Source organism: Pagrus pagrus, assembly GCF_965226575.1.
Source record: "Pagrus pagrus genome assembly, chromosome: 14".
NCBI lineage: Eukaryota > Metazoa > Chordata > Actinopteri > Spariformes > Sparidae > Pagrus > Pagrus pagrus.
This window is the reverse complement of record NC_140198.1, coordinates 22,059,075-22,083,994: the sequence shown is the minus strand read 5'-3', so window position 1 is coordinate 22,083,994 and position 24,920 is coordinate 22,059,075. Positions and strand designations below refer to the sequence as shown.

The 24,920-nt window shown below is 41.9% G+C and overlaps 1 protein-coding gene across 15 annotated transcripts in view; it reads left to right on the top strand.

Moving 5' to 3' along the window:
• Positions 1-24,920, top strand: part of nbeaa (neurobeachin a) — a 108,245-nt gene that overhangs the window by 25,718 nt on the left and 57,607 nt on the right. For all 15 annotated transcript variants that reach the window (XM_084374278.1, XM_084374287.1, XM_084374282.1 and 12 more), the window contains exons 2-8: positions 8,181-8,412; positions 11,791-11,891; positions 14,205-14,300; positions 14,865-14,986; positions 18,535-18,661; positions 19,985-20,104; positions 21,144-21,290. In XM_084374278.1, the coding sequence (XP_084230404.1) occupies positions 8,181-8,412; positions 11,791-11,891; positions 14,205-14,300; positions 14,865-14,986; positions 18,535-18,661; positions 19,985-20,104; positions 21,144-21,290 (945 nt within the window). The remainder of the gene's footprint in view (positions 1-8,180; positions 8,413-11,790; positions 11,892-14,204; positions 14,301-14,864; positions 14,987-18,534; positions 18,662-19,984; positions 20,105-21,143; positions 21,291-24,920) is intronic.

Below are 24,920 nucleotides of genomic sequence, written 5' to 3'. Positions count from 1 at the left end.
CAATTTTGCACTCCTGCGCTCCGTCGAGCCCTCTTGGCGAAGCGTTAAGTGTATAATCTGTGATCTCATGTCTAGATGGGCCTCTCGTCTCCTCGCTCGCCCGGCGCACAAAGGGACTGAATGGCCGCGGCTCCACTCAGGGGACACAAATGAGTAACGAGCCACACACACAAGCACACACCAAACCAAACAAACACACACACATGCCCACACCTCTCCAGCGCACTCCCAGGGGGCTTTGAAGTTGCATATTGATGATGCCAGCTCCAAAGGCTCAAATGAATGTGCAGAGGCAGAGGGGGTGGCTATTGACCGTCCACTCGCCCGTCTGACCTGTCATCTCTGACAGCCTTAATGAGCAACAGGTGCCTCTTTTTTGCCGGCTCTGCCCTTGAGAGTCATCCAATATTCAACAGTCAGTCACAGTAATCAGCCGGCGTAATGGCTCGTTTGATGTGCCATCGCGGCACTGCATAATGGACTGTGGTGGGTCTGTGAGAGATCGTTTTCAGTTAAATAATCATCATTTTAATGAATGTAGCACCTTTCAGAATACCGGTGAGAAAGTGGCGGTTTAAAGGCTAAAACGAACGAGAATAAAATCAGCAGAATATGTAAAAGACGATAGATAATAAAAACATGGTTAGGTAGAGCACCAATGATAAAACATGATTGGTAAAATTATCATTTAAGCATAGAGTGTCGGTCAATACAAGAATATTGTTAAAAAATAGGCCTATTATAAAGTGTCATTGTGAGAAAAGTACAGCTCAATCAAATCCCATTCACTTGCTTCTGTTTCAGGATCCTTGATATGACTTTCTGGGACTCTTGAATAAAACTGAGCCATCGTTAATGTTTTTAGTAAAATCTGTGCTTCACCTATGATACTTGAAAGGTTTTAAATGTTATGTATTATGACAAGTTACCCTTTAAACACATCCTGTCTCGTACAAACATACATAAATATCACAGATTATAATGTCTGGCTGGCTGTATTTTGGCTGCGTGGAATCGCCCCCAGGGAACTGAATGCTCATTTCCAACAGTCCGAATGAATTGCTGTACTTTTTCAGCCATACAGGATAAAGGAGACTGTCAGCAAACTAGGCCTGCATGATATGAGGAAAATCTGCAAGGTGCGATAACATTTGCGCTTGGAGGGTATTAAATTCAGACCCTTTGGTGCAAGTAGATACAGTGGTTTTTTGTATTCTTCAGGTTTCAGGCAGTCTTTTGCGCATTTTCCTATCGTGATGACTTTAATAAATTTATTGGTCTAAAATGCATTGTTAGTGTGACGTTGAAAACCTCTTCCAGAGAAGGTGAGAGCAACATCTTGTCTTTAAGGCAAGTCGTGCAACTCGGCAGCCATCTTGGCAAAGATGCCCATGGGCAGTTTTTTTGCGCTAAAAAGACCAGGCAACTATCTGAATGAATGAGGAGACAGCCATAACTTCACTCTCAGTGGTCATCAGGATAAAGAAACGACATATATAGATTAACCAGTCAAATCTGATAAAAAATGCTTATAAAGTTTGGTTACTTGCTTCAAAATAAGGTTTAAAAAGCTTTTTTCCTACAGGTTATATTTCTACTGCGTACTGTGACGCTGTCTGCTCATCCCAGCAGAGCTCTTGAACAAATGTGAAAGTTTAATGTCTAATGTTTGAATCGCTATTGATTGCTACTGCTATTGAGTCAGATGTTTCCCGCAGGAGTTGGTAGAGACCAGGAAACAGCTAAAAGACAGTGAATACTGGAATTACATTCATCAGATGGACACAAACACAACTCCAGATGAATGCTAATGCTTCTCTAAGTCTGCTGGATGGAGTCTGGAACTGTTGAACCATATCAACTTAGCCGATGATAGCTTGTTTTTGCGGCCAAAAAATCAGGATCAGCTACATTTGAGGTAGCCAGCTCTCTCGAGCATAGCCAGACCTATCTTCATAGTGCTTGAAAAAGGTCTGGCTAGACCAATTCTCATTCTGGTATAGGGGGGAAAACAGAAGCTTCTTTGCATTTCTTTGACCCAATCACAATCGTCTTGGGCAGTGCTAAACCCCGGATGCAGCAGCAGCAGTGCCCTTGCCTGCAAAATAGAGTCAGCGGAACTGGTTTTGCACGTGGGAAGGTGAGCCCTGTGATTAAAATGGCTAAAACCCCACAAAAGACAGGCTAACAGCTGCTAGCCTTTTTAGGTTTGTACCGCTAACGACCAGGTTAGTGTTACAACAACTTGCTAGTTTCAGTGTGTAGGTTGCCAGCTTGAAGGTTGTTTGATTACAAGCAGATAGCGAAAGGAAGAGGCTAATATCACCTGAAATTGGCGCCCAATGACAGGTTTTATATCAACAATCTACATCCGGTGAGTCAGAAGACATTTGAGTTGGCAGATTATTAAAACCTCATATAATTCAAAATAAGCAGCTATATACAGTATGTATTTTTTGAAGGCAATGACAAATGGTCTTGTATTTTGTCAGAATAACAGAATGTAGAATAGACCAATTTTCACAGCAGACAATGTGACTTGACGCAGGTGTTACTAATAACATTAACGATGGCTCTGTTCTCTTCAAGTGTCCCAATAAGCCGTGACAGTGAGCCAGCGTGCACGATGCCAGGCCCCTCAAACTGAAGCAGCTCAATGAAATTCAACCACCATTAATTTTATTATACGCACCTGTGTTTCTCCGACTGTGGCGTATCGAAATGTCTTCGCTGAAAAAGGCCCAGTGCCCTTGGAACAACTCAGGACTGTTTCTGAGCAGTGTGGCTGGCGAGAAAGGGTGAGACAGACAGAGGGATTGTTTGTTTTACCAACCTCTTATGAGAGCTGGTTTTGGCTGGTCGAGGTGCCTGCTCATATAAGCCCTTTGTGGTGTGAAGACGGATCTGGCACTGACCCCCCACCCTCCACAAACACCCACCTCCCCCGACACAGCCAGAGTGGTGCCAAGCTGAGCGCCAGCTTCCTCCGGGCTCTGAATGAGCAGAACTGCAAAGCTGGTCCGAATTAGAAATGTGGGAAGAGGGAGGAAAGGTAACGCGTAAGTGTGCAGCGACAGCGCTGATACTTTACATGAAATATTCAAAAAATGACCCACAACTTTTATTATAACACAATTGGAGGGTGAAAAAGGGAGAAGGAATGGTGTCTGGCAGACAGACAGACTCTAAAACCCATAAATACTCCACAATATGAGGAGATTAGTCATCAGTGATCAGTCCACTGGGAGATATTCTTACATTTCAGACTGCTACTGAAAGCGTTTCAAGGTTAAACATATCACACTAAATGCTCTGAAGCAAGAAATGACGTTTTCTCTCTGCTCATAACACACAGGGAATATTATATTTCAATATTGTGCCGTCTTGAATCGGTTTTGTTTATTTCCAGTGTGAGAACAATTCTATAATCAGCAGGCAGACACACATTCAGATGCTTCAGCACTGAACAACATCCAGCCTCTGAATTACCTGTCAAACCGCCTGGAACATCGACGGTGGGAAAGAGGTTGTCACTTCCTTAGCAACCGCTTGACTCACCCGCTGGTTTTCTTGCTGCTTTTTTTTTTTTTTTCTCTCCTTGCGAATGGAACATGAGTGCTGCACTTGGGGAGCAATCATTGTCATAATGCTGCCAAAACAAACGTCCTCGACCGGTTGCCAAGAAGACAGTGAGGTCAGTGCTCGCATTGCCTCGGAGGACGCAGGGGGTGGCACTGCCAAGCCCCTTTATCCTGAGGCGTGTGGCATAATGTGGGTCCCTGTTCATGTGTGTGCGTCCTTTCACCGCCAGGGTACGTGTCGGGGTTGTAAAGGCCTCTTGTGCGTCCTCACTGATGTGCTTAGTCGCCCCTTTGTGAGAACTTCCCCGGTAGGGTGTGAACTGACATCGTGGACTCAGGGTGGGGGCGATGAGAGAGATCGGAGGTTACAAGTGTTTATGCAAAAGGAGCATGTTCCCTCATAAAACGAATTAGCAGCCTTTTGTCCGTGTGCACGGTGGCGACGATGATGGTGCTTAAGTGCGCTCGAGTGTGCTCCAAGCTGCTCGTGATCAACCTTGTTGCCATCGAGGCAGCATGTTTATTTATACATCAATTAAAAGCCCTTCTCGCGCTAATAACTGGTGTAGAAATGCTCAAGCATCTATCATTTTTATGTGAGCCCCATGAAATGGAGAGCATATATTTGATGTTGAAGAATATTTCTGTTTGTCTGACTGGCCTCCTCTCTTCATGCCACCTGATGTCATTTGTCCAGGCCAGCTCTGCAGGCTCTTGGCAGTGTTGTCGGGGTTTTAGTCGCCTTTTCAGATGTTGCTTCTGGTGGAACACAGATAATAATTATCTGGGCACTTCCTTGTACCCCTCCTGCTCTCACCCTCCCTTTTTCTCTCTATTGTTGGTCACGAGACCCAGTTTGTTGCTGTCGTTTGCATCACCCTTCTCATCTCGCTGTGATGTGCCGTACACGGGTGGGAAGCATGAGCGTAGAGGGATTATGCTCATGCTGCACATGTGTAGGTATGCCCGCGGGGTGCATTTGTTTTTTTTTTCGCGTTCAAGTTGCTGCGTATTTATGAGCGAGTTTCTACAAAGACTTTCTATGCTGTCTCCCTTTAAGCTTCCATTGCGTAGTATATTGAGCATCTTCAAACTGGCATTTATATAGATGTTGTAGGACGTGGTGGTCCCCAGCGAGCTCTATAATTGGGAACCTCAGAGGAGAGGGGAAAATTCGATGTGGGATGAATTAATTCTTCCTCCTTTTATTCCTTGCCTTGTTCAGGCGCCCTCCTCTAGTGCGTTCACAGAGTGCAATGGATCAATTCACTTCACAGGGAGAGAAAGAAGGACAGAGAAAGGGACGGAAGGAGAGTGAGAAAGGAGAGACGGTTCGTCCGTCAGAAGCAGGTCAGCGTGGATGTCGTACACTTGAATAGAAGGAGTTGTTTCAATGACAGATTCCCGTGTCTAAAACCTGATCAACCTCAAGGTGACATAAGTGAAACTTAAAGTAAGGAAGGAGCCACGGCTCACAAGGCCTAACCCTTAATCTTAAATGTCCCACTGGGGCTGAAGTCTGTCGATGGGCCAACATGTAATAGATGCCGGTGGTGCTAATGATCGCTACGGCTAATGTTGCATTTCATGTCAATATTATACACGGCCACATCCGTCCATCTTGTCTGTTGTGGTGCTCCAGCATGCATCAGAGTTTCTATACAGCAAAACATGAGTCAGGTTTCCGTCCACATGTTGCACAATATTTAACCAAATTTTCATAAAACTGGCTAAATAGGAATGAATTTGCGATTAAATCCATTACAGTTATGTGAATATTTGGAGGGGAGCACAGTGTGATAAACAGCTGGTGGTGCTAATTGACAGAGCATTAAGCCATTGCAGAATAAATGTCTGCAGTGAGATGAGGTAATTAAAAGAGCTCGAGTCAAACCTCAAACAGTGGAAAACCATCTCTTAACAGTGATTGAAATAAGGCATTTATGTTCATCAGAAATAAAAAAAAATGCTAAAGTGCTACATTAGCTAACACTAGCTGCCCTAAGCTACTCATCATACCAAATAAACTCATAATTTGCCAGAAGAAGAATGTATTTCTTATTTGAGAAGTTTCATAATCTCACTTTAACGGCATAATGTGTGACATTTCTGCAGTAAAATGTCTTAAAACCAGATGTACGTATGCTGGTTATTGGTTGAGCTGTGTGCTGATATTATCCCAAATGTTTCCATCAATGTTCAAACCCAGTGAAATGTGTCATTTTATTCAAGTTAACACTGTGTTTTACTTAGTCACCTGTCAGTGGCGTCATATAGCCTTTACCCCTGTAGTTGCTAAAACGTCATGGAGTACTGTAGGTGGGACTGACAGATGTTACATCAGAGAATGAGGAAAGAAATCAGTGATCTAGCTAGTTGACATAGACTAACATCCTGAATAAAAACTTTAAAACATGACCTCGTTTGTCAACATGATTTCTGCCTGAGTTATGTCGGATAGATTTTTAATCGTCAGTGGTGGTTGTTTATTAATGAAGACAACATTGTTTTGATAGAGAGACCCCTAATGTCAGAAATTACATACTATGCGTTTAATTTTTCTAAAATACTTGTAGTACCTTGAATTAATATAATTATATCAGTTTTATATCTATATATGTATATATTTGTCCACATACCTTGATATCAATATTGAGACAATATTATCAGGATGACTGTTGAGACTTTTATAAAATATTACCACAATGAGGTTTATGATAAATTACATAATGTGGATATAATGACTAAGTGGGTCAAGGCAACTATTAGAACAAGTAGAACAATTACATCACTTTGTTTTAATGCAGAAACAGACAACACTTACACAATCATAATATAACGATATCCAAAATCTAAGATGATATAAAGTCCCATATCACGATAATGATATAATATTGAATACTGGGCAGAGGAGGGCAGTATCAGCAATACAATTGTAAAATCGATTGAACATAATATTCTCCACTGAAGGCAATTACTAGCTTTTTTGAGAGTTTTCAACCTTTCCCAGTTTGCTCAACTGAAACAATTCAACAGAATGATGGAGAAAAGCCTTATGAAGATTCATTTTTGACTGATTGCACATGGACTCTGAGTCTATAGGGCTGGGTTAAAACATGTATCACCATGAAATGTTTCATTTCTGTTGATAGTGATAGCTTTTGAGAATTTTTAGTGGCCTAGACTTGAATTGAACAACTTCAATTAGTTTAACCTCCTGTAGGTTGTTTCTTGAGATGTAGCAGATGTGAGTTGTTACTGGTAACATGTTGAGTGGAAGGTGGGAAGCAGGAGGGTGGAGGCAGCTAATGGGATGAAATCATTTTCTTGTATTCCCAGTTTTGGTCAGGACAGTTTTCCTGCAGTTTCATCACAATGTTGTTCTGACATCAGCCAGACTTAAAAAAAGACATGTCGGTAGCAGGTAGCACCCTCCATTCAAGAGATATGATGAGCTGTTCATGAGCCAGGCCGTATTTGTTGTGCTTTCATAGCAGTTCGGATATCTGAGTGAAACAACTGAATTTTCTTTTGAGAAGTGTCGTACATATCACTATCCTTTTATCGCCCTGGCTGACCTGAGCCTGTCATTCTCTGGCATGACACCTCTCTGACAGCAGTGTACGACACTGACTGTACTTTAGTCGTACATTCATCTCTTTCTCTCTGCCTGTGCAGAGACCACAGTCGCAGCCACCTTAATCCTTTTCTGCGTTTTCATTTCTGTCTTCAGTCTCTCGCTACCTTCTCATAACTTATCGCAGGTTCGTGTTCCATCGGATTTAATAACCTCCGTGGTGCTCTCTTAGCTTGTTGGTTGCCGTGGCGACCATTTCCTGGATAGTGTAGTGTGCTGAGGCTGAACTGCGTGGGGTATGCTCAGTGTGGTGCATGAGTGAGTGTGCGAGTGTGTGTGTGTGTGTGTGTGTGTGTGTGTGTGTGTGTGTGTGTGTGCGTGTGAGTCATAGCGATATGAAGCCTGTACTATCACAAGTAATAATAGTGCACCAGCCATTAAGAGACAGAACATTTGCACTCGATTTTAAAAAGTATGGTGTCCTCTGACTAATGCTCTCTGAGAGGACAGGGACTAAAATGTGTATTAATCAGTGTCTATGCGTGCATCTGTGTGTGTTTTGTGTGTGTCTGAGACAGTAGAGGGGGCCATTTTTATGCCTGCTGTACTTTGAGAGTGATTGTAGTTCAAAGAGGAGAGTGCTGCGCTCTTCACATTAGAGAGACAGCAGAGGAAGAGACGGCTTTGTGTGCGCGTGTGTGCGCAGATGAAGGATGTTTATTTGTTGCAGTATGTGCGGCCCCCGGCAGAAGAAATGCCTCCCTTACCACAATCAGCATCCATCAGAAGCCAGGCTTACCTCTCCTACAGACAAAAGGTTAAATGGTTCACTAAATCATTCTCTTTTTTTCTTCTCTCTCTCCTCACTCTGGCTTCATCGCCCCCTCCCCCCCCTTGTCCTCTCCCCCACATCCCAACACATCCACTTCCTGCCCTGTCCTGCCTCCCAAACTGTGCCCCTCCTCCCCCTCCTGTCTTCCTCTTCCTCCTCCTCCTCCACCCTCTCCCTTACCCTCCTCCAGCTGGTGGGCGGCGAGTTTGACCTGGAGATGAACTTCATCATCCAGGAGGCGGAGAGCATTGGCTGCATGGTGGAGCTGCTGTCCCACTGCGAGGTGACGTGCCAGGCAGAGATCTGGAGTATGTTCACCGCCATCCTCCGCAAGAGCGTGCGAAACCTGCAGACCAGCACCGAGGTCGGCCTCATCCAGCAGGTGCTGCTCAAGATGAGCACAGTGGACGACATGATTGCAGGTAACTGAGTGTGAATGAGCATAAGTGATGTACATACAGACAATGACGGACAATAGGTAGGGAGGAGTCATGAAGTCATCAAGTCTGTGTAAAACAATATTTATTTGGTACAGACTCTTTTTAAGAAACACAGAAAGAAGCGGTTCAGACCTGATATCAACATGCTTCTTGAGTGATCCGATCACATTTGGACAGCTATAAGTACAGGTGTGAACATCCCTGTGATGTATTGAGGACACGTTTGAGATCTGTCAACAAGAAGCCACAACAACAGGCAGAATGGATTACACGTTATCTGATTTCCATGTGGTTCGTTTTAATGTAAATCACCTGTTTGTGATCTCTTAAACTGCCAATGTTAGCAGCAGATGTTTTGAACACACTGTCTGTTTTAACAAAGTATTGAACCAGTAACCACAATATCCCCAGACGCCCGTAGAAAACAAGTGGTTTTGAGAATTGTTGAGTGAAAACGGCTACAGCACATTATAAATCATTCATAGCTTAAAAGTTGTTTCTTTCCTTGTAAAAAGGCAGCAGTTTGTTGAGGCACCTCTGTACTAGACTGTCTAAAGTGCATCTTACCTCCCAATTTTCAGCAGCTGTTTGAACACAGGGTTTTAACTGGTTTAATCATTTGTGCTACATTTATGAAAAATACCATTTAATTGATGGTTAACATTTCAAATTTTACAAATACAGTTAATAGTCACCAGTATAGGCAACTTCTTTGACGCCTGTGGAGAAAGTCCCCAGACTCCCTTTGAAAACCGCTCAGTTTTGTGAGTTGTTGAGTGCCAAGAAACTTTAGAGAGTTTATGAAACTCTGTCAAGAACACATTTTTTAATATTTGGGCCTTCTCGTTAATTCGGCCAATGTTACACAAGAAAAAAAATTGTGAAAAGCGTCTCATCCGTTTGTCTCGGTGCTGTAAATGTTTATATAGATTGGATTAATAAGGTCCAATCGCTTGAGACGGATGTTGAGACACATGTTATTGCCAGGCATTAACTGACGGACCTATGGCTGCCCACTTGTGATTGGATCCCTCAGGATGGATGTTAAAACTAGGTCTGAATTCCCTCAAGACTCATTTTTACACTCACATCAGCACTGTGACATCCTCAGCATACTGTCTCATATCATTCTTTTATGGTGTTAAGTGAGTAAAAGGTGTGAGAATTTTTGTGCTGTACTGTGTGCGGCAATTAAGCTTTCCCTGCATGCTTGGCCTAGGTAGTGATTTTCTCACAAGTGCCTTTCAGAATCGCACAAAGAGCTCCTGTATTCGACAGTGGGTTGGATGTGTAGGTGGAAAAACAATTGTAATACCACAGAAAGGAAAGAGTCAGTGAAGCCACATGCCATGTTGAAAACGCTGCATGTCTTCAGACTGCGAAGCTGCTTTTGTCTGTTTCAGTGGACATTTCTGACATTGAGCTCTATAGGAGCTGACAACATATTCTTTATTTTGGACTATTTGTTCTTGTGATTAAATAAAAGCTTTTATGTTGCATTTTATCTCAAAGCTCAGGTCCAACAGTTGAATATTTCCTTGACTGACCTCTGAATTTTTCTAACCACAGAAGTCATGTGTGTATGTATATTTGCCCTGCAGTCCGACATTCATAACAGCAGTGACCTCAGTATGTTTCTGTGTGGGCTGCAGTTTGTACGGAGGGCTTGATTGCAAAACAACACATACAAAGCCGTCTCTTTTCATGATCAGATTGACCTTGACTTCCCTTTAATGATGCCTCAGGGTGGGTGTCCTGTCCTTCCCTCCCCCCAGTGTCCTCTCTGTCCTACCCACCGCCGCAGGATAATGTGCTTTGTAACTTCTGTGACTTATTACTGCTCACCACAGCAGAGTACACGCTGCTTAAATCAATTTAATGCCAATTCTCACAGACTCCCTTTCATAACCACTATTCTAACACTTTTTACAAACTATTTAAAATGACCTACATGGATTGATCGTACCAAAAACAGAGCTTAGGGGTTTTGAATCTAGGACATTGTGTATTTTCCTCTCATACCAAGCACCTCAGTGAGCTAGCCTCCTGCTTTATTCCCTATCGCTTGGCTCTGGCTAATGAAATATTGTGGGAAGACTCTATTCATATCTGGCAGGCCTAATGGGAAAGAAGAGCCTTTGTAAGCAGATTGCCTCACTCTGAGAGGGCCTGCGCTGTACCTTTGCCATATCCTCACTGATCTGTCGTGGCTGTGTGAAGTGAAAGTCAATGAGGCAGGAAGGTCATTTCGACTACACGAATGTCTTTCAACACAATGTACTTTTTATTAAGTGCTAATATATTCAGAGGGAAATATTAAGACTTGTTTATGTCAATTTTATGACAAACAAGTTCCTCTGCAGCATTAGTGAGGTGTTGAGAGGTTGTTATTGCTTGTTAAAATGTGAGCAAATTAAAATGAACAGTTTGACAGTTTTAGAAATCATATAGTTATTTAGTTATATGAGACTATATGAGTCTTAGATTTTAAATATTGTTAAATAGTGACATGTCAGAAAAGTGATCTCTGTATCAGAAACAAGTGACGGGGCAGAGCGGCTGAGACAGACACCATTCACCCTGTTACAAGACACTGTACCATGATGATACCATTATATGATTTTGAAGCTGTTAGTTTAAGATAAAAAAAAGTTACATAATGTTCCTTTAGTATTTTGTGAAAGTACCAATGGTCATCTTATGTTAGCTTAGCATAAAGACCAGAAGCAGGGGAAACAGTGTTTTTGTACAAGGTGCTGGTGGGCAGATTTTACTTAGCCAGGCTAGCTGTTTCCTCCTGGTTCCAGCCCTTTTGCTAAGCTAAGCTAAGCTAATTGCCCGCTGGTGAAGCTTCATATTTAGCGGACAAACACGAGAGTGGTATATGTCAAAATCCGGATTTTGGAGTTTATTGAACAAAGTGTATAATAATAAATCATTACTGATTAACATTCCTCATGTACATGATGAATGAGCATGTCACTGCGAATTAGCTAATTAGGGAAATGATTACACGGCTCTTTGTTGAGTTATTAACTGAGAGCGCTTTAAACTTTCTCAGTCTGTTTTTACTTGATGTAGATCAATACATGACAATAAATTGCTTTGCTCTACACACATTCACTTTATGAATCAATTCTGTGGACTGCAAACTCCCTCGAGTTTCAAGGTTATGTATTTTGTAAACAGTGGAGTAGCTCTGAGGACTTGAATGCAACACACTTGAATTCTCTGTCCTGCAACCTCACCATATCTTATCAGAGAAGTGTCAGCAGAGGACCTTTCAAACGCCGACTCACTGACACCGACACACACACTTGGTCGCTTGCGCTCACTTTCTTCCTCCGTGTGTTTCCTCAGACCTCCTGGTGGACATGCTGGGGGTCATGGCCAGTTACAGCATCACAGTCAAGGAGCTGAAGCTGCTCTTCAGTATGCTGAGGGGAGACAACGGCATCTGGGTAAGTAAAACCTCCAATGGAGGTGAACAGAGTTTTAAATTGTGTGTGTGCATCAGTGGGTGTTGTTGTTGTGATTGCAGTGATGTTTCTGCTTCACGGACACGTCTGTCAGTGCCTTGCAGGTTGTAAACAACAAAAATGAACACTGCGAAAAGTGGGACACAAATTATTAAATCATCATAATTATATGTTTTATGTATTTATCTTGTATTGACTGATATTTCACCAGAGCTGGTTTTAATGATTGGATTCATTAGTTATTTTGATTTACGATGCTATTGTTTACAGTTGTTGAATAAGAAGAAACATTTCACTTAAGATTAATAAGCATAGTGTCTAAATATATGATTATTGTGTCATTATAACTGTCAATATGTTTGACCCTAGTCTTGTTCTTGTTTTTAAAATCAAAAGAGGCTTAAAAAAAGAGATATTTAGCTTTTTCTGATATGCTATTATTCTACAATTAATAGCCCGAGAGGCTAAATTTATTTTGTAGCAGATTAATTATACAGCATGAGTTTGTTTATGTGTCATTACTCTGGATGTCACTTAATGGGATGGTTGTGCTAATAGACCAGAATAACAGAGGATGTGTCTATGTGTGTGTGTGTGTATCTATGTTTGAATTGATTTGTGCGTGTAAGTCAAGACAAGGGCAATTTAGCTTACGTTAAGCGTTTTTTTCTCTCACTTGTAATCAACGTTATTAATTCAAAAGAGGTTTGACTCGCTGTGTTATTTTTGTTCGAGCAATAGAGCCACTGCGATAAAAAAAAAAAAACAGCGACAGCCTAATCAGCTGTGAAGGTGAAACACTCATTTAAAGGCTGTGGATTCAGCATTGTTTTTCTCCAGGTGAATCCCTTTCAGCAACACCTCGCTATGTACTCACTCTGTCCACGTTATGGATGGGAGGATGTCAGATTTTGTTGCAGATCGTAATAAAAACACTCAGGATAAGTTGCGGATTTCTTTTATCGGGGTGATTATGAAGCAGGATCATCATAAATATCTTTGTGAGTGACTAGAAAACCTGTCTAGCTCTATAACATACATTTCTATATAGGGTTGCAGTAATATGCCGGTTTCAAGGTGTACCACAGTTGAAATTGACAGTTATCGTATCATGCAATATTGAATTCTACTGTATTAGTGATTTTTAAAGTACATATATTTTAGTTTATATCAAGTTTTATGTCTGTCAGGGCATACGAATAACAATAAAATATTTGTTAAACTCCAACTCTTATTTTTCTATAAAGTACAATATGAAACTTTCTCTACCTTTTTTTGAACAACCAGCCAAGAAACTTTCTTGTTAGTATGTGCAGCAAACTGTGATAAACTTTTGTTATTGTCAGTGTGTGTGTAGGCAGACTGGTAAAGATTTTGTCTAATATGTTTTCTCCTTCGCTAAATCATCAGCACGAACCTGCTAACTGACTGCTTCAGGCTGTCACACTAACAAAAACAGAATTTTGCACTGTTTATTGTTGAATTTTGCCAATTCTGCTTAGAAAATGTGGGGAGAAATACACCATGCAGTTGCTAATTCATGCTTACTTTTAGAGCTCCGATGCCAAGTTTACTGTTGGTACGTGTTAATGAGATTAATTCAGAGTTGAGAGTCGGGAGCTCTTAGTACAAATTCCACTTACAGTGCTACTTGTTGTCATCGTCTTAACTGCTCCCTGTAGTTTGCTGATTGGCCCAGCTTCCCATCACAAAGACTGAATGCTTTAAAACCGAACTCTGGACTTTTAGGACGGTTTTGTGAGGCTTAACCTTCCCTGCTCGCTGTAGCGCCAGAGACGACTGTGTGTGATACCTTGGCAGCTGCCGGCAGCCCTTCGCCGTGTCAATACACCCTCGTCCCCTCTCGTCAATCTCCCCTCTACTCAGGCCCTGGGACAACCGCCATTAACAACCCCTGGTCACTGATCAGTGGTCCACAGCGAGGCCATCATCCATCCCTTCAGCCCTCTCCCCGAACCTCCTCTGTCCAATAACTATCACCACCTCATCCACCTCAACCCTATTCGCCTGTCTTTTCCAATTCCTCCTCCCCCCCAGCAGCCCTCTCCAGAGACAGATCGATTAAGGGTTGCCATGGTATTGATGAGGTGTTGTCGGGGGAGGGCGGCGGTGATTGAAGAGTTATCGATCCAGTGGGGTAGAGATGTGATGTCACACCATGTTTTTTTTTGATAGAGACTCTCCCCTGTGACTCTGATTGTCAGCATCTGTCACATAATAATGATCACTCTCTCCTCTCCTCTCCTCTCCTCTCCTCTCCTCTCCTCTATCCAGCCAAGACATGCCATCAAGCTCTTGTCGGTGTTGAACCAGATGCCTCAGAGACATGGTCCTGATACTTTCTTCAACTTTCCAGGACGCAGTGCAGCGGTGAGTCGCACTAACATGCAAACACACAGAATAGGTTTAGAAACTCTAATGCTAAAAAAAACACTGCTCAACAATGCTCCTGTCTCTTTAAGGCCCCCCCTCCATTAATACCCAGTCTCCTCTGATTGGTCAGCCCACACACGCCTGACCCAGCACCGCTAACAACAACAAATGAATTCTTACGTGCCAAACTAGCTTTGTAGGCATTAAATTATGCAAATGTATGACATGGTGATGTAGTGTGATGTCACAAAGACACAGAACTAAAGGCGGGGTTACTGACGAGGCGTTTCAGGAGCAGTGTTTTCTGTGGGAGAGAGGAGCATCTATTTGTACAGACTTTGATCTTTTTAACTTTCAAGATTTTTTACATGCACAAGAAAAAGAACACATTGAAGGACAGGGAAAAAAACTAAAAAGCAGTATAGGTCTCCTTTAATCGGCACTTTGCTCCGTCAGTGCACAGAGCCGAGCGTTTAAAGGGAAGTAATGACTGAGCAAGTGACGTATTGATTCCTAAAAAACATTGACAAGAGATGATCTGATGTGTGTGTCCTCCCCCAGGCCATAGCGTTGCCGCCAATTGCCAAATGGCCTTACCAGAACGGATTCACTATCAACACGTGGTTCAGACAGGATCCACTCAACAACATCAATGTGGATAAAGACAAACCGTACCTTTATTGGTAAGTAGGACGCCTTTTATCTGGTGTGTTACATAATGAAATTAGATTCTTTGTAATGGGATTCTGGGGCTGAATACATCATCGCATTGTAAAACATGAAAGTACTTTTTTAAATCCACTGTTCAACACTTCAGCACTCTCAGGATATCGGCCATGAATCTTTCATTTATTTGCCCATTCTGTTAGCCTAATGACACATCATCGATATTTTTGTGCCGGCGCAGTTACAGAGGAATTTCAAAGAAGAAAAAGGAAGCAAAAACATCAGTGGCAAACATCGGATTTTTTTGTTCGTCCTTCAAGATCACAGAGGAACGGTTTTCTTAATAGACTCTCCATTTTCAACAGCCAAACAGAGAAGAGACGCAGAAATACCACCTTCTCTATTGTGACAGTCGGCCTTAACGCAGCACAGCTTTAAAATACTTTTACTGTTTATTGTAAGAAGTGAAAGTGACCGTCTCTCTTGTTTTGCCCCTACTGTTGATGCGAGCAAAGAAAGGCACACAGCTGAATAGAGCAGGTTCAGGCTCGTTCCTTCTGCGTGTCAAAAGGCATTTTGGTTCAAGAAAGAAGCGAGCTAACTGAAGTGAACATGAATGCTGCGAGTTGAAGGAGAGTGCACTGTACTTAATGAGGGAGTTTGAGTAAGCACTCAATAGACTAAATAGGCTTTTGCTCAGGCCCAATAATATCCCACATTAGCTTCCAGCACAGTGCGAGCTAGAATATTGTATTCTCACAAACAGGTAAGTTTTGTCTGCTGAGGAATTCTAGAGCTGTAACATTGAAAGGTTTTGTTTTTTAGGCGTTGGTTTAAAGGTTTATATTGATAATATTTTTATCTAGACAAATCTTTTTCTTTTTTTTAATATTACATCTACGGAGCTTGTAGAAAGGCACAGAATAACAGTATCGCTTTTCCTTAACGGTTACCATTGTGAATCAGTAATTTCACAAAAATTGAATTGATATTCTGTTTGAAGTTATATTAACTGAGGGAAAGTCACAAATCCTCACCTTTGAGAGGCTTTAACCAGAAAATGTGCAGCGTTTGTGTTTAATAAATGACTTAAAGGTTCAATGTGTAAGATTTGACCACATAGGTTTGGTCTCATAATACCACTTTGTAGCTCAAGAGGCAACAGTCTGATAGTGTCCCATGTGTTTCATGTCAATAAAGCCCCTTTGAACTGAATTAAACAGTATAGCCCTCTCATAGTTTCAGCTAGGAGAGGATAGTTAGCCCAATTCACAAGCTAAAAAAATTAATAAACAAAATAAACTCACAAAATGTCAAGAATAGAAATATCTTGCATATTCTTACAAGCGTACACCTTCTGAATTCAAGTTTTTCTCTTTTACCAAGGTTACACGAGATTAATTGCTTTGTTTCCTCAAAGTGAAACAAAATAAAACTCACCGAATACGTCTTGCTTTGTCCTTGGTGTCCAGCTAGTTTCAATCAATCAAAGCTCTGCCTGCCGCAGACACACATGTGATCACATGCAGTAGCTGAGTGCACCTTGTTAATGGTAATACTTAAGCCTCTCTAAGAATTTCTGAACCAAGCCCCTCTTTTCTGCAACTTCCTTCTGAGCAATAGATTCAGCATTACTTTAATTCAAGTGCGCTCCTCTGCTGAGTCACACCAGATGATAAACATTTAGCTCATTAGACTGAATGACAGGGACAGGAAGTTAATAGATAAACCGATAATGAATTAGAACATAACTTTAAATGTCAAGGCACGCCATTATGAGTGTGGTGCTGGGTGGATTCTGTCACCCGTCAGCGTGCAGCTTCGGACCTCGCTGGCCTCGACGTCAGTGTTGTAAGTGCACGCCGTTAGCCACTGTGAAGCTTCATTAGCTTTGACCTTTTATTTAATTGAACTCTTTTACACTGCTGCTCGGCTTCTTCCCCCACCTCTCCACTCTGTACAGAAAGGTTTTGCTAGTCTTCTACAGGAAGGATGACATACATTTGTATATTCTCCAGATACCATCACAGAGATAAGTGTCAGGATGTAATCCTGTTTCCGTAGTAACCATTTGTCAGGTTGTCATGGTAAGTGAGGAGTAAGAGAGGGGGGGAGCCCTCCTCTCCTCTGGCCCAGGTCTTATCATCCTCCCCCAGATGCGGCTGCTACTCCAGTCGCCTGTCTGATACAGGCCTCCACAGCTGCAGGAAGGCCGCGATAACACGCCGCACGCTCTCCTCAGGTGTACCAGGGATTCACTCGAGAGGGATTTATGTCTGCTTCCTGGCTCTGCTGTGTGTGTGATCCTCGTGGGCCTATTTTAGATGTGAAATGTGTCTTGTTGTTTTGTGAAGAAGCTTAGCTGTGAGACTGGGCTTTACGTGGAGGTTATGAGTGCAGGAAAAGCAACATTATGGGAGAAAAATGGAGGGGAAGGGGATTAGTAGTGTTTTTGCACAAACCTGTGATCTGGGACCCCTGGTGCTGCTGCGAAGGAAATACTCTACTCAGGCTTCTGAAAATCCTGATTTTGAAACAGAAATAGGCTTTAATAATCTCATGTGTAAGTGTGGAAGATATGAAAGCCCTGAGGGGCAAGTGAAGGAATGTTTTTTTCTAGGTGATCCATTTTCTAAGTCCGATCTAAATCGTTTTCTTTCCTGTGGTTATGACTTGAGAACTGGTGGGAAATTTTCTATTTTTATTTTTGCGAAGATAATCTTACAAAGTTCCTTCTTATTTTTCCTTCTTATTTCTGTGAAAACATGCAATTTTTTTACATATGTGAAACCAATTGGGGGGAAAAAATCAATTAAGGAGAAAAAAAGATGTATTTTTATTGGGAAACTGATTGAAAAAAAAAAGTTCAGGTGAAAAAAAATATTGCCGGGAAAAAAAACTTCACTCATATTTCAAAGTGTTTTTGCAATAGTACTCAAGAGGCTGAAGTGCACCACTACCCCAGATTCTAAGTAGGACTAAAAGCTTTCATGTTTTCTTCTAGGGGAGTTTTCTCAGTCATCTTTTTTCTCCTGAATTTTTTTTTTTTACTCAGTTTCACACATGAAAAAAGTAAGAAAAAAGTTAATTTTGTTTTACACATGAAAAAAAGTAATCACATGTTTTCACTGAAGGAAAAAAGAATTAAGAAACCTCACTGCCCCCTCAGGGCTTCCGTAGTACAGTGCTGAGCTCTTTGTATCTGTATGTAGTTGACCTTTTGCAGTTACAATTTAGCTTGCAGAAACAAAAAAATCAAACCAGACAACATGGTTGGAATGAAATTTATTTGACAAATGTTTGCTTTTTTTTGTAGTTGTCAGTTTAAAAATGCCATTCTTCAATGTAACTGATGTCTAATATAATGTAACTCCATGTTGAACATGTAATTCAGTTACACAGAAACGGATGCCATGCTGTCTCGTGAGCATGTCATTTCTCATGCTCAACAGGAACTTTATCATTGTTTTGTTTGTTTGTTTGTTTGTTTTGCCTTTGGGGCGCAGTAGATTTTCGACTTGATGACAAACTGAGCTGAGCGTCACTCTGTCTGATTCTCCTGCAGTTTTCGCACCAGTAAAGGAATCGGTTACTCCGCTCACTTTGTGGGAAACTGTCTCATTGTGACATCGTTGAAGTCAAAAGGAAAAGGCTTTCAGCACTGTGTGAAATATGATTTCCAACCCCGCAAGGTAAGAAAACACACACAGACACACACACACACACACACACTCACACACAGATGCAAATTCATAATTTTAAATGAGTGCAGAGTTTGGTACTCCAGTGCCACTTGTTAGATGAGAGAGCAGCAGGAGTGTGTCGCTGCTCTCCTTGTATCTACCCTCGCACTCACTCGGAGTGTTGATGAGGATAGATAAGGTCTGTCAATTAAGGCCTGCACTGCCCCTTTACCGCGCTGTCAGCATTCTGCTATTGTCCTGCACACAAACACACACACACACCTTCGCATGCACACACAAACACACGCGCATTCGCTTGATGAGATGGCCTTCCACGTTTTTTTGCTGACCCAGTTGAATCTCTGCGCTGCCTAACAAAGTTCCCAGTGGTTCCATTTGATCAATTTATAAGTCACCACATCTCACAGCATTTTGTGTGACCGTGTGCATGCGTTAATGTGTGTGTGTGTGCATGCGTGCATGCACGTGTGGTATTGTCCACCCTCCAGCAGGTATGCATACACCAGCAAAAAATTCTAGCTTCCTCCCCTCCCCCGCCATCTTCCCTCCAGGGAACCTGTGTGCTTTGTCACCGGGGAAGATGCTTTCTAATCAACTCACACATACACACATGCACACTGTTAACGGTATATAAAGGTGGGAAGAGAGTCTGGCGAATGAATTAGGTGAAGAGGTTGTAATCTTGTATGTTCGCTGACCCTTGTCCGGCGAGCTAATGCTGTTAGAAGGAAGACAAAACCAGACAAAAACATATTTTTTGTCGCTTTTTTTTATCATTATTTACAGGAAGAATTACAGGTTGCCAACTAGATTTTTAATGTGCCATTCCCACCACCCCCTCCTCCTTTTAGTCAAAAAAACCTTGACACAAATATTTATTAATTGGTCGTAGAAAGAAAAATCTCAAATTAGTTATCGCACAGCAGGAGGCTTGTATTGAAAGTTTGGAAGTAGAAAGGCGCAAAAACACATTCGGCTCACCTCAGGGTTCAACAAATCTTAGTCAAGTCAGTGTAATAAATCCGGCCACCCACGGTGCGATGTAAAAAATAATATGCAAAGACATCATTAATAGGATAGATACCCGTAGGGGTGGCGATAACTGGCAACACCTTTCAAACACAAAGGGAATTCAAAGTGCTTCACAGAAGGTAAGGCAAATAATCAAAAGGAAAAAAATCAATTAAAATACAGCTCTGTCTACTATAGACTGTGAAATCTGCTCTCTTCTTCTGTTGGGTGTATCGCTGCACATGATTATTTTTTTATTTGTCACCTCGTCTCTTTCTGAATGTGTTTTTTTGTTTGCAGTGGTACATGATCAGCATCGTCCACATCTACAACCGCTGGAGGAACTCCGAGATCCGCTGCTACGTCAACGGTCAGCTGGTGTCCTACGGCGACATGGCCTGGCACGTCAACACCAATGATGTAAGAGCCCCGACACAGACCTTTATGAAGAACGATTAAAGATTTCAGAAAAACACACTCAAGAAACTGTGATGGAAGTATGAGTCGATGGTGACTGAGTTTAACTGCTTCTTTACTCTTGATATAAAAAAATGTTTTGTTGCTACCAGAAGTTTGAGAAGTCCAGTATGGGTCTGGCTCCGCTTACCCTTCCCCTCCTGTTGTGATATTGGCAAACGTTTGAGGTTTGCCCTCTGCATTCATCAGCTGGAGCAGAGCTGCCCTTGGGCCCCGTTCCAGCACAACTCGCCCAAACTCCAACTTCAAACTTTTCCATTTAGCAGGGGACAGGTAGCCCGACCTCTCAGTGGCAGCACTGCACTTCTTTACTTTTTGGCTCTTGACATTGCTGCAATTACCAGGGGCTGGTGTTATTCTCTGTAAGAAATACCTTGGCCTAAAATATATTATAGTTCACTCGGCTCACCGAAACACTCGTAAGAAAAGAATTACACTGTAAAAGAAGTGAAAGAACAGGTTTAAAAAATGTGCCGATGCTATCAGGGTTTGTTTTGTCCCGAAGGCTGAAAGATAAAACTTATTTCATCACTTTGAAGAAGCAGAGGAGTAAAGATCTCAGAGTGATAAAGTGTATCAGAGGGATGGAGGAGATGAAAGGCGGGTGGACAGAAAGAATGTAATAGCAGGTGATGGCAGAAGTTGTAACGGATCGATTAGAAACGAGCTATCAGAAGTTCATCTTTTTCTTTCTGCCATCTCCGTTCTTTGCTGCAGAACGCCATGAACTTATGACCACAGGTTGAAAGTGAATAATTAATTTACTCTTGAGACGTCTTAAAATGTGAAGATCAACAGACTTTAAACAAACATTTCCTCTCAAAGGTGTTAGCATGTCATGAAACTGAAAAAAACACACAGTTGTGGCTGGCTTTCTTTAGTTTGCACGTCAAACAAAGAAGAATATTTTGCAAGAAAGGTCTGAAAATGTGAAATATTTGAGTTGATCGCTAACTTTCTTTCGTGCTCTACCTTTTTTCAGAGCTATGACAAGTGTTTCCTGGGTTCATCAGAGACGGCGGACGCTAACAGGGTGTTTTGCGGTCAGCTGGGAGCCATTTACGTATTCAGTGAAGCTCTCAACCCAGCTCAGATCTTTGCCATTCACCAACTTGGCCCAGGATACAAGGTGAGACGGCGCCCACGTACTACCCTATCTCCCGTTGTACTCTATATTCTCTGTACGCTTTGCATCAATGTCACGCACTGTTTGGCAGGCTGAATATCCCGGCAACCTGATGATTGCATTTACAATGTTATTTAATGCTGTCTTTGCCCGTTCACGTTGTCAGCTCGAAGTAGCTGAGGCCATCTATCATTCTTGGGCTGTCAATCGTGGAATAGCTTGTACATTGGTGCCAGGGTGTCCTTGTGGTTGGTAGGTTGAGGTTTTTGTTGTCAGTTAATGTGTACTGTATAAGTTTTGCATCATCTCCTGTCGTGCAGTCACGCTGGGGGAATGACTCTTAGATAACTAGGAGAACTGTTTAATTTAACTAGCATTTATCCATTATTTTTGGTTGACTTTTTCAAGGGGTTATCTGTTAATATTTCACCATTTAAACAATATCTAATTTAACTTTATACCGACTGTTAGCTAACTATTTTAACCATTTAGTCATTTCTTTTAGCTAAGTCTTACTTTTAGCTATTTCACCATTTATCTTAAAGTTAGCTTATTCAACTGTTCGAACACGCCTAGCTAACTATTTCAAACATTACCACCAGTCTTACTTTTAGATAGCCTATTTCACCAATTATCAAAAAGCTATCTATTTCACCTGTTTGTCTACTGTTAGCTAATGTTGACTAGTTCAACCATTGAGTCAGTACTGAAGCATTACTTTATTCACAATTTATCTACTAAGAGTTGGCTAATTAAATGTAACTGTTTGTGCACTTTCAGCTAACCATTTCAACCAATCTGACTTTTAGCTAACCATTACTTGTAGCCATTTCACCATTTGTCCATTACTTGTGGTTATCTATTTAAATGTTTATCCGTTATATTTTAAAGCTTTATCCTTTAATTTTCAACAACTATTCTCTTAGCCTACTTTTAGCTACCATTTATCCAATACTTTTAACTGCTGACTTCTTTGCTAGCTGTCTTGTTGACTTCAGTGTCCGTGGTGTTCAGGTGTTAGCTGACTTATATGGACATATTTTTTAAAAATCAAATCAGAATTGTTACTCTACGATCTGCCCACGTATCCTCTGGCAACACGTACCCCTGGCTGGGAATCGCTGGGCTGGAGTACATTACTAGATTCTTCCTTTCCTTTTTAGGATAACTGTACATTACAACATTTCGGTGCTAAAAAGCAGCTATTCTTACATGTATGAACTTCAGGCTAGTGGAGAGGAGGCGGAGGTAATCAAAGTGTAAAACTTACTGTCGCTTGACAGTAACCTTGATGCAATAAGTTTTACTGTCCAAAAAGCAAGCTTCTGACAGGGGAGCTGTCTTCATCAAGGTAATCTAATAGTTGCAGGAATATTTGTCATTTTGAGTAATTCTGCTCCTGTCAGCCAGAACATCGCTGCTCTCAGTGTACGTTTCTAATTCAGTATTAAAACAGTCAGATATTCCAGAAGAGATGAGCAGAAGGGCATAGCTGCGATTACCACCACATTTTTTGAGAACTTGCCTGCTACATACACTTAAATGCTCAAACTTAAACTATTTTTTCAAGCTCACACACAAATTGTCTGGAGGGATCAGAAACACATCCCTGCAAATGCAGATAACACTATATAAAGTTACAACAGATAAAGCAGATTGAGAATAAAGGGGCACAATGAAAAGTAAATTACGACTCTGTCTCTAAATACCTTCTGGGAAATCACAAATTGATGTCTGGAGTTTGCAGTTTAAAGAATGGGTTTTGCCTTTAAACCCAGAGTCGTGATACAGAACTTTGGTTCCGGTGGTAATAAAGATTATTCAAATGAGGCTTCACAATGTTGGGTGCCGAGCACAGATAGCTCGAATCACCATATCTGTCTTTTGGCCTGGCTATCGGCGACAGCTAAGATGTCGCAACACCTTGCCAGCTGTCTGCGTCTTGTTTTGGCAGACTTGCGCGCCTCAGGCCACTTACAGCTTGTTTATGAAGGTGTCCAAAGCTGTCAAGATTTCCGCACCATGAGGCTGACGGATATCTGAGGCTACTGATGTTTTTAGCGAACAGCTGCTGGTATTTCAAGAGCTCCTTAGAAAAGGGTGTACTGTATACTGCATCGGAAATATGCTTTTGTTACCAAAATAAGGTCAAACTGATGGAGACAACATCAGACATCGCATGGCCGACAACATGTGCACGTTTGTAGATCGCGGGAGATCGAGCTTGGTCTCACACAGGAGCACTCACTCATACATGTCAGTTTCACGCCTTTGTCTTTCTATCATTACCACCCTCTCTCTCTCTCTCAGCCTCTCCCTGTCACATCACATAACATAAGGCACGTTTTAGACGAGAGTTCTCACTCCTAATGATCACATGCTCGGGGTTTTGCTGTTTCTCGGCCATGAATACTGATTCGGCGCTCCGTCACAGCCCACAGTTTCCTGGGGGTGATCAGTCAGATGATTGCCTCTCTGCATGGCGCAGAACGGGCTTCTCAGATGCCCAGAAGAGACCATTAAATGGCTCAGTTGTTTCAAAGCCGCTGGCCCCGGCGCCGGTATTGTGATGATGAGTTCACGGGTGTTTCGGTTGGCTAAAGGAGGACGCCACTGGGACTAGGCTTGTTTCACACAGCTTCCCGTCTTAATGTGAATATAGGCCGGTGCTCGCTCTCGTGGCTTCACACAGATGCCCCTGTGTAAAGATGACATGCTGCTCCTGGGGTTTTGCCTAATCGCTGGTGAACTGTATCTATACTGTACAGCGTATATGTGTGTAGCCTCGTGGTCTCATCCACTGTCAGTGCTACTGTTCAGTAATGAGCAGCAGAAAGCAGACAGACACTCTGCTCGCTCTGCTAAACAAGCCTTCAGCACAGTGAGGGTGTTCAAGGTCTTCTCGCTCGACGTGGCTCATGATGGCCGACACGCTGTGTGTACTGAATGTGTGTGTGTGTGTGTGCGGTTCAGCACTTCCATGCTCTCCTAATGACAGGAAGAAGATGGAACATAACATCTTGTTTTTTTGTGCAGAAAGAAAGCTCCAGTGTTTTTGTCCTTTTGTGTGTGTGTGTGTGTGTGTGTGTGTGTGTGTGTGTGTGTGTCATTCACATGCTGTTGAGTGTGTGTCGCTGGTTGCACGACTCATCAGGAGTCCAGATGTCTCATTGCAGAGCACTGCCAACAATCTGGCCACAGTGTAATTAATGGACCATGTGAGTCTATCTGGACACCTGTATTGTCATGTCCCTGTGTGTGTTTGCATCTACATGTGTCTTGTGGGTTCATAATAAATTTAGTGAGGTTTAGTTTTGTGCATTTTAATATTAAACCTTAAAGGTGCACTACGTACTTTTGGGGAATCAGTTTTAATCAGATGAGAAAGATCTCCATTGACTGATTTTTTTATGCCTGAACACACTAAATAAACAAAACTCTCTTTGTTTTCATGACTGAATAAACTGAATAAACAAACTGACCTTAAAGGACAATTTCATACCGTTTTAATTGGCGGACCCTGCCACCTTTCTAGCTTCAAACAGTGTTTGTCCTCTGAGAACAGCTTGTTTATTCAGTTATGGAAAAAAAGAAATAAATATGTATGAGTTTGTATTATTACCTCATTGATAT